At 41.6% G+C, this 10,664-nt stretch overlaps 1 protein-coding gene across 1 annotated transcript; it reads right to left on the reverse strand.

Annotated features, from left to right (window-relative positions):
• Positions 1-290: 290 nt before the first annotated feature.
• On the reverse strand, positions 291-4,791 carry LOC140830287 (uncharacterized). The gene is made up of 4 exons (XM_073193570.1): positions 4,231-4,791; positions 2,908-4,161; positions 898-2,838; positions 291-674 (listed from the first exon to the last, which is right to left on the reverse strand). Exons 1-4 carry the CDS (start codon positions 4,789-4,791, stop codon positions 291-293), a joined length of 4,140 nt encoding a protein of 1,379 aa, XP_073049671.1.
• Between the last annotated feature and the right edge of the window lie 5,873 nt (positions 4,792-10,664).

A 10,664-nucleotide genomic window follows, 5' to 3' on the forward strand; every position in this document is an offset into this window, starting at 1 on the left:
GGTGCCCGAGGAGTAGTCCTGTATGCCCATAGTACACTGGGTAATTCTTCTACCCAGTCCTTTCCTTTGCCTTGCAGTCTGGTCTTTAAAGCCTGCATAATGATTCTGTTTACAACTTCTGTCTGCCCATTGGCCTGAGGGTACGCAACAGAAGTGAAGGACTGGGTGATCTTCATTTCCTGGCACCAAGACGTTATTTCTTTTCCTTGAAACTGTCTCCCATTATCCGAGATCAATCGCCGGGGTATGCCGAAGCGACATACTATATTCTTCCATAAGAATTTCAAAACCTATTGCTCGGTGATTTTAGCCAAGGGCTCGGCTTCCACCCATTTGGAGAAATAATCCACAGCCACCAACAGGAATTTTTTCTGAACCCGAGCAACTGGAAATGGGCCGACTATATCCATACCCCACTGATCAAAAGGACAAGATGCCCAAATAGGCTTCATAGGAGTGGCTGGGCTGTGCTGAAAGTTGGAATGATGTTGACAGCTTTCACAAGTCCGGACCACTCGAGCCGAATCATGGTGAAGAGTCGGCCACCAGAACCCGGCTAGCATCGCTTTCTGAGCTAAAGATGTTCCCCCCAAATGCTCACAACAGCATCCTTCATGAATCTCTTGAAGAACATAAATCTCTTCCTTCCCGCTCAAACACTTCAACAATGGTCCCTGGAATGATCTCCTGTATAAGATATTATTTAAGAGAACAAACCTGGGGGCTTGTCTTTTTATTTTCTGTGCTCGAGCTCTCTCCTCGGGCAATTCATTGTCCCGGATGAATTTGATCAGAGGGGTCATCCAAGAATCCTCGGGTATTGTCAACATTTCTTCTTCTTCAATAGTTAAAACTGCTCGGCAAACAAATAAAACCTCCCGGGTGCTGTCTTCCGACAAAGAAGCAGCCATTTTTTGCTAGGGCATCAGCCTCTCCATTTTCTTCTCGGGGTATTTGTTCGATGCTCCAATACACAAATACGACTGCCTGGGCTTTGATGAGATGCAAATATTTGAGCATTTTGTCGTCCTTGACCTCATACACGCCCTTGATCTGCTGAGTAATCAACTGTGAATCGGAATACAATATAATCCTAGCCGCTCCAATTTCTCGGGCAGCTCGGATGCCGGCTAGAACAGCCTCATATTCTGCTTCATTATTTGTTACCCGGGAACCAATTTTGACTGCCAATTTAATCTTTTCTCCCGATGGGGAGATTATCACGACTCCGACTCCACATCCAACCAGGCAAGAAGCCCCATCTACAAACACCCTCCATCTCTCTTCCTCAGCAGGTTGAATCATCTCAGATAGGAAATCGGATAAAGCCTGCGCTTTTATGGCCAACCGGGGCTTATACTCAATATCGTATTCCCCCAATTCCACATTCCATTTGATCATCCGTCCGGATACTTCAGAGTGAGTCATAATTCTTCCAAGCGGGCTGTTAGTAAGAACGATAATAGGATGTGATAGAAAATAAGGCCGCAATTTCCGGGCAGTCACAACTAAAGCCAGGGCCATCTTCTCCACTTCACTATACCGCAGCTCGGGACCTCTTAGGGCGTGACTGACATAATAGACAGGCTTTTGATCCGAGCCTTCTTCCTTTATTAAGACAGAGCTGACAGCATATTCAGTAGTGGATAAATATACAAACAATTTATCCCCGGGCTCAGGCTTTACCAGAACTGGAAGCTCGGCTAGATGTTTTTTAAGATCTTGGAAAGCCTGCTCGCACTTGTCATCCCATCCGAACTTTTGGGCTTTTCTGAGAACCTGAAAGAAAGGATAACTTCTGTGGGCTGACCGAGATATAAACCGAGATAGAGAGGCAATCCTCCCGGTCAACATCTGCACTTCTTTGACAGATCGGGGAGAAGGCATACATAAGACGGACTTCACTTTTTCTTGGTTGACCTCGATCCCCCGCTCTGTCACTATAAAGCCCAAGAACTTACCACTCTTGACTCCGAAAATACATTTAGCAGGATTGAGCTTGACTCCATAAGATGTCAGAGTGGTAAAGGTTTCTTCCAAATCAGCAATAAAATTCATCACCTCTTTTGACTTTCCCAAAATATCATCCACATAAACCTCCAGATTCCTTCCCAGCTGCTTCTCAAAGACTTTATCCATTAAACGCTGATATGTGGCCCCTGCATTTTTCAACCCGAAAGGCATCACAACATAACAAAATGTACCTCCCGAGGTGATGAAACTGGCCTTGTCTTGATCATTTTTTGCTAAGGGAATTTGATGATATCCCTGATAAGCATCCATGAAACTGAGCAGCTCGAAGCCTGAGGTGGAATCCACCAACTGGTCAATCCGGGGCAATGGGTAATGATCCTTTGGACAAGCTTTATTGAGGTCTCGAAAATCAACACACATCCTCCATTTCCCGGCAGCTTTGGGTACCAGCACCACATTTGAGAGCCATGTAGGAAATTGTATCTCCCGGATGTGGCCGGCTTGCAGCAGCTCTTTCACCTGTTCATCAATAACTTTGTCTTTCTCGGGACCAAAGTGTCTCTTCTTCTGTTTGATCGGGTGAGCTCCCGGGAGAATGTTTAATTGATGCTCAGATATCAGGGGTGAAATCCCTGTTAGTTCCTGCTGGGACCAGGCAAACACATGAATATTAGTCTTTAAACATTTAAGTAAACTGACCCGGGTGGATACATCGAGGTCTCGGGCCACCCGGATCTGTTGGCCTGGTCCTATCTCCACAGCTTCCTGCTCTTCCTCTGCCACGAAGTGAACTTCTCCTTTCTCCACTCCACCCTTCCAAACTTCCTCCACCCTGGGTTTATTCCCCTCCTTTTTCGACTTGCCCTAATCTGCCCGGATACCTTCCACATAACATTTTCGGGAAGAGGGTTGATCTCCACGAACTTCTCCCACCTGGCTTCCCACTGGAAATTTGATTTTTTGATGATAAGTAGATGCAACTGCCCTCAACTCATTCATGGCCGGCCTCCCCAGAATGATATTGTAAGATGATGGGGAGTCCACCACTGTGAAGGTGGTCATGACTGTTTTCTTGATGTCCCGGGAGCCTAGAGTGAGTGGCAGAACAATTTCTCCCTCCGGATAAACTGCATGTCCAGCAAAACCAAAAAGGGCAGTCTCCACAGTTTCCAACTTAAACCCTTGCAAATCCATCTGCACTAAGGCATCTTTGAAAATCACATTGACTGAACTGCCGGAATCCACGAAGACTCTCAGAATGTCGTAATTGGCCACCCGGGCTTGGATAACCAAAGCGTCATTGTGGGGCATGTTTATTCCCTTCAGGTCCTCCGGGCCAAAGCTGATCACGGCCTCGTTCCTCCTAGATCCTTCCACCTCCAGACACTCCCGCCTACTTCTTGATTTCCTGGCCCGATTTGAATCTCCATCGGTGGATCCTCCCGATATCATCTTAATCAATCCAGCAACAGGGGACGAAGGGCTCCTCTTCTCAGGTTCTGGCTCCCTCCTCCTACCCATATGGTTTCCCGGGTTGTTTCTTGAGTCTACTCGAGCATGAGATACTGGTGGCCGGGGGGTCCAAGGTGGACCTCTCGACCTTTTGGTGTACTTGTCGTGCCCCTGATTGGTGGGTGGGACATAACTTCTTTTCAAAGCTTTACAATTCTCGGTGCTTTGCTGACACACACCATGCCTGGTGCAAAATCCACTTTTCCCGGGTTGGGACAGCTGATGACTGGGAACCGGATCCCTACTGCATTCCTGCACTTCTCTTTCACGGATAATTTTCAAAGGCACATGCGGGGAAAAGTGTCCTGGATTACCCCGCCGTGGTCCCCTCTCCTCGGGCTTAGGTGCCCGGTCCCCTCTTTCCTTCCTGATGGCTTCCCTCTTTTGTTTCTGGGCTTCTTCCATATTGATATACTTCTCTGCCCGAGACAGCAAATCCTCAAAATCTTCAGGCACTTTTTTCGTTAATGACTTGAAAAACTCACTCTCTTTTAGGCCTTGAGTGAAGGCAGTAGTTTTTGTCTCTGCAGCACAAGTTGGCACATCCAAAGCCACTTTGTTAAACCTCTTGATATACATCCTCAAACTTTCCTCCGGCCCCTGTCTCACTTCGAACAAACTGAAAGCAGTTTTCTTATACTTCTTACTGCTGCTGAAATGGTGTAAGAAGGCTTTCTGAAAATCCTCAAATGATTTAATACTCAATGGAGCCAATCCATCAAACCATCTCTGAGCTTAGTCCACCAGCGTGGTCAAAAACACTTTACACTTGATCCTATCAGTGTAACAGTGCAGCATAGCCATATTCTCGAACCTGGCCAAGTGTTCTTCCGGGTCCTCGTTTTCATCATACGCCCTTACTTTAGCAGATTTAAAGTTTCCAGGAAGAGGTTCCCGGATGATAGCCTCAGCAAACGGGCGTCCTTTGACAGACGCTCGAGAAGTTCCACGATTTTCCAGCTGTCCTTCCAAGACTTTCATTTTCTGTTTTAACTCCTGCATCTCCTCGACTATCGTTGGTGACTTAGAACCAGCAAAGGATTCCTCCACTTCTCCCCTCTTCTCCTCCTCCCTCAATTCCTGCTGCTGCTCCTGCTCTTTTTCTGGTTCCTTCTCGAGTGGTATATCATGGTGGGAAGCTTCCCGCCTAGCCATAGCTCTCTCTACGGCTTCATTAATGCGTTTGTCAAACTCCGCTGGAGTCATAGTGATAAGATCGGGAGGAGCGTCCTCTTGTCTTGAATGATTCGCGTCAACTCCCTGGACCCGGGAAGTGTTCTGGTTAGTTTTCCTCGTGTGAGCCATATCAACGCCTTAGTCTCAAGTTCCCACAGACGGCGCCAATGCTATGATCCGGGTAAAATGGATGAGCCGGGTCGGGTGCTCCACCGGGTCAAATCAAGAATTTATAGTGTTGTTTAGGAAAATGAGCAAGGTAGATGGCTTCGATCGTGACCTGCAAACAATGAAAGGAACTCGTGAATGGGCGCCGGAGGGGTGTCCGGCGTGACCACTCCGATGCTTAAGTCAGCAGGTTTTTCGAGAGAGAAACTTAAAGCAATATGTATGGATGCTTGAGAGTGAAGAAATTTCGGACCTGTAAAATGTCAACGATACCTGCTATTTGAAGAGAAGCTAGGGTTACCTTGATGCGCGTGCTCACCTACTACTTGTACCCTCGGACGCTGACGGCCTGTCGGGTCCCTTTCTACCCGATAGCTTCGTGGGTACTCCAAGAATAAGGGGCGTTGACTGCATGTCCAGTCCCTTTCTTCTCCATATTTTCGGGGATACGTTCAGGCGAAAGACGTTGACTTCCCGCCCAGTCGCTTTCTTCCCTACAATCTATAAGATCCTCTAAGTAAGTTACTCGAGTATTGAGCCCTCGGCTTTAGCATGAAAGCCCGGTCCCTAGTTGCCCGGGAGGTAAGTAAATACCCGGTCATGCATGAAGCGCCCAGTCGCGTGGGTAACAATCGCCCTCCCGGTTTCTATATGGGCTACTCAATGAAACTTCCCGGGTCCTCCATGACCCGGGCCCTTATAGGGGTATCATTACCCAAAACACCTGAAATTAGCCTCCCATTAATCTTAATGTATATTTTTTTCCTGCATCACGTCGCGTACACAGAGCAGCCCTGTATCCATTGCCGTTCAACACCAAAACAAGGTAAAAGTTTCCAACTTTGACAGGCGGATGATAGCATTCTGTTGGAGTAGGTGTCCGACAAGCCAACTTAGGGCTCGAGTTTTATTAACTCTAAAGTAAAAAAATCTTTATTTTAATAATATTTTACGATTTTATTTGATTATGATATTATACTTTATCTGTATACACATGCAAGCTGCATAGATAAAGTCTTTTAATATATATAAGAGGTGTCAGGACGTCTGCGTTGCAACGTAAGATCATGAAACTCATTAGGAAGTGTATCGTATATTCTAAACAGGTTCCTAGTCGAATCAGCTACCTAAAACAAGGATAAAGGTCGCTCGAGTTTGAGGCTAGCATCTTTGATGTAAACGTCATGTTTCATTGGCAAGAGCATGGAGATGTCCATTAACACAGATAGGTGATTATGTGATGATGCACTGGACAACCCTCCCTCGGACTGTCCAAGTGGTTCTCACTTATCGAGTGGAATAGTCCGCAATTATGGTTGTATACCATTAGTCCTTTGACCCGGGACAATGTAGGGGCTATACGTACTAGTATGCACTTTGATTCGTTTACCGACTCCATCGAGGGTCATCAGGTGACGAGGTTGGGTGTAGTTTCAAAATACGTAAGAGCGAGTGCATTTAGTCGGGGATTCACCGTTTGCCTATGGGTGAAGATATCATATGTGATCTGATGAGTTAATAGTGCAAGGACTCTCTGGCCAGAACAAGAAATGTGCTTTAGGGAAAAGTGTTTTCCGAGTTACACATATCATGCCACTATTAGTGCTCAAAGATAAATTGCATCGTTGTCGAATTCATATGCAACTCTCGATATACCAATGGTTGCAAATTCGACCGGGATATATGTGTTGAAGGGACCGTATTGTACGCAAACCATGACTAAAGGTTCTTGCAAACACTATCAATGATACGGTTCGTTTTGTTTCTATGCGCAATTCAAGATTTCGTTTGTAGGATCATGAGGCGATGCTACTAGACGCTCTTAACATTATCCGATGGGTGCAATCAGAACTGAGTTCTAACATTCTTGATCAAAGAATTGATGAAAAGAATGGGGTTAACCAGGGTAACCCGAATAAGAATAAATGTTATTCTGAATCACATGGAGATGTGAACCCACAACTAGTTGTATTCCTGAATAATTGAGGATCACACAAGTATCGGATTTTGTGTTCCCGTTGAGATAGTCAAATTTCAAAGAGTTGGAATTTGACGACTATAGTTTGATGAAGATCAAACATGAAGATTATAAAGGAGTTTATGATCTGATTCCATAGGGTGAAAGATATGGAAGTTAACTTGATTGCTAAATAAGGAAGGAGGGTGGAACTGCCTGTTTTTTGAAGGAGTTCACTAAAACTAGCAGCTGCATAATATGGTAAATTAAAATTTTGATATTCGAAATTTTCAACTTTCATTATATGAACAAGATTTGTATCTTTGGTACATCGGCGCTTTCGGATTGTCGATCAGGGTTAGGGGTGTAAAAATGCAACACGACCCGTCAACCCAACACGACCCAACACGAAAAAAATCAAGTTGTGGTTGGTGTTTTTCGGGTTCGGGTTAGTGCCAGGTTATACGGGTTTCGGGTTGGGTAGCGAGTTGACCCGAAAACTTTTTTTTTTGAAAATATTACCTATATTTTTATATATTGTATATTTATATGATAAATTTTTATCATTTAATATTTATTTTGATATTTTTTTATTTTTTTAACAATTGTTTGTTTGATTTAGTAAATGTACTTTAATTTTCTACGATTAAACATTTAAACTTTCAAATTTAAATCGGAAATTTTGTTATTATGTTTTTAAATTAAAATATTTTCATTATTTTTTATTTTTTCGAATTATTTTCATTATTTTTTAAAAAAAATAAATAAAATTCGGGTTCGACGGGTTCAGTCGGGTTAAACGGGTTTATGTTCAGATTTCAGGCTTTCGGATTGCTTTGGGTTGGGTTTGGGTTGGAAAAAAAAAATCGCGGGTTGACCCGAAACCGACCCGATTGACACCCCTAATCAAGGTTATAATGAGTTCTGAATCATTTTTCATTGTAAATTTGGAATTTACTAATTAAATGATTGTATTAGTAGTGGTGACTACTAACATGCACAAATTCTCATAAATATTCTAGAGGAATTTAGAATTAAATTAACCATGAAGTTAGTTTATAAATTAAATAAAATTATTTAATTTAATATACATATTCATGTATATATTTTATAAGATGATATAAAATATGTGTGTATGATATTATTATATCATGTATTATTAAAGGTTAATAAATGTGAGAGAATATTACTCTGGTTGTCTTGAACACGTACAAAAACCGCACCGCACCGATCCGAGCGCGCGCGCGTATGCGTTTCCACCGAGACACAGCCTATTAGCATTTTCCCCCGTCTAAAAACTTCTGGTATCCCTTGGGGCCCAAACCCTTGTCTCAACTTGGAGCTTATTAGGGAGAGTTCATTTGGTTATTTTCTCAACTGTGGGACAAGCTACATTTGAGACATCCCATTTCCCTTTACAACTCATCACTCTTCCTCTTCCTTTCTCTTCATTTATCCAACAATCCCCCACATAAATGAAATTAATGCATGTATGCATATTTACTTGAAAGCTCTTGTGAATTATTATTGCATTAGGATAGGTAGTTTTTGACTTTGAACATTCCTTAGTAATTACTATAGGATTTACTACTTGAGTAATGACATGATGTCTTGAACTAGTCAACCGTTTATGTAAACCAAGTCAATAGTATTTATACAATAATAATTCTAACATATTCTTGTTCTCATGTTGTGTCCATTTCGGTCCTGGACCATATCTTAGATTCATAACTGTTTTTCATTGAAGCGGCCATTACTTCTCACTTATATAGGTGATCTCCTAACTAGAGTATCCTGCTATACCCTACCTCTTAGGTTGTAATCATTAAAAGAAAACTTAACCTCACCACATGTTGCTGGTATTTTCTACTTAGATTTTGTAGGAATGAGCCTTTACTTATTCCAAGTATTCAAACTAATATTTATAACTTAGTTGTCCCATTGAACCAAGGTCATGAGATCTCCACTTCACAAGGTTGGGTTACCGCTATAAATATTTTATTTTGTGGATTTTAAGCTCATTCCTCTTAACAGTTTGTACATTTGATCTTTATTTATTCCTTTAGTAAACGTATCCGCTAAGTTTCTTTTGACTTTATATATTCAACGGAAATAACCACATTCGAGATCAAATGTCTTATGGTATTATGTCTTCGTCGAATGTGTCGAGATTTACCATTGTACATACTGCTCTGTGCTCTTTCTATTGCCGATTGACTATCGCAATAAATGTTAATGGAAGGCACTGGCTTGTTCCAGCAGGGAATATATCTTCTAGAAAGTTTCTTAGCCATTCAACTTCTTTCCAGAAAGGAGCTTCTGGATTGGATAGAGCTTCTTGAATAGTTCTTGGTTCATAATCTAACATGTACGTCAGAAAGTCAGGACCAAAGGACTTTTCAACTCTAGCTCTCTCACCACGTCTTGGTTCTTCATTGATTTCTTTAGAATCAATAGTAGATTCAGATATCGTTGAATAAAACCTTCTTTTATTTTCTTACAAGGAAAGTTAGTTTCAAAAAATGTTGCATTCCTTGATTTCATAATTGTTCCTTCATTAATATCAGGAATTGTTGACTTATGCACCAAAAACCTAAATGCACTACTGTTATATGCACATCCAATAAAACTTGTTTTGGCTTCGGTATTTCTATTTAGCCAAAAACTCCTGCACTTTTAGGTATTTTTAAGATGGTTTACGACCCTTCCATAATTCATATGGAGTTTTCATCTTTTCCTTTGTGTGGTATTTTGTTAAGAATGTGGTTTGCAGATAATATTGCTTCCCCTCACAGGTTTTGAATTTTGAGGTAAGCCAGAATTTATCAACAACGCATTCATCATTTCCTTAAGAGTACGATTTTTAAGTTCTGCAACTCCATTTGATTGAGGTGAGTATGGTGCCGTAGTTTGATGAATTATGTCAGAGTTAGTGCAAAATTTTTCAAATGGTGCGACATACTCTCCACCTCTATCACTTCGAATCATTTTGATTGTTGTACTCAATTGATTCTCAACATCATTCTTATAATTTTTGAAAGCTTCTATAGCTTCGTCTTTACTTTTCAATAGATATACGTAACAGTATCTTGTGCAATCATCAATGGATGTTATGAAATACTTTTTCTCACCTCGAGTTTGTACAAATTTTAAATCACATACGTCAGTGTGAATTAATTCAAGTGGTTTAATATTTCTTGTCACAGAATGGAATGGAGTTTTGGCCATCTTTGCTTCAACACAAATCTCACACTTATCTCGTGGATTTCTTTTAAATGCTGGTAGCGCATTTAAGTTTGCAAGTCTTTGTAATGTGTTGAAGTTAACATGTCCTAATATTTCATGTCATAAATTAGAACTTTCAAAGAAGTAAACAGAATCATTAAATTTATTCTTCGCCTCGTGGTAGGTAACATTCATTACATTCATCTTAAAGAGACCATTATCTTGGTACATTTTTCCTACAAATACATCATTCTTATTTAGGACAAATTTGTCCGATTCAAACACAAGTTTAAAGCCAGCCTTACTCAACAAAGATCCAGAAACTAAGTTCTTTCGAATGTCTGGCACATGGAGCACATTCAACAATGTTATCTCTTTGCCCGAAGTCATCTTCAACACCACTTTGCCAATTCCTACGACCTCAGACATCGTAGAGTTTCCCATAAATAATTTTCTATCACTTACAGAAGTGTAGGATGAGAACATATCCTTTTCAGCACATATGTGTCTAGTGGACCCGGTATCTACTCACAATTCCCTTGGATTATCCACCAAATTTGTTTCAAACACAACGGCAGAAAAATCGAGTAGTGATAGGTCTATTGGTACATTCCTATCTTCGATGACATTGGCTTGCCTTGGTTTCTGATGT

This window comes from Primulina eburnea, chromosome 4 (assembly GCF_022965805.1).
Source record: "Primulina eburnea isolate SZY01 chromosome 4, ASM2296580v1, whole genome shotgun sequence".
NCBI lineage: Eukaryota > Viridiplantae > Streptophyta > Magnoliopsida > Lamiales > Gesneriaceae > Primulina > Primulina eburnea.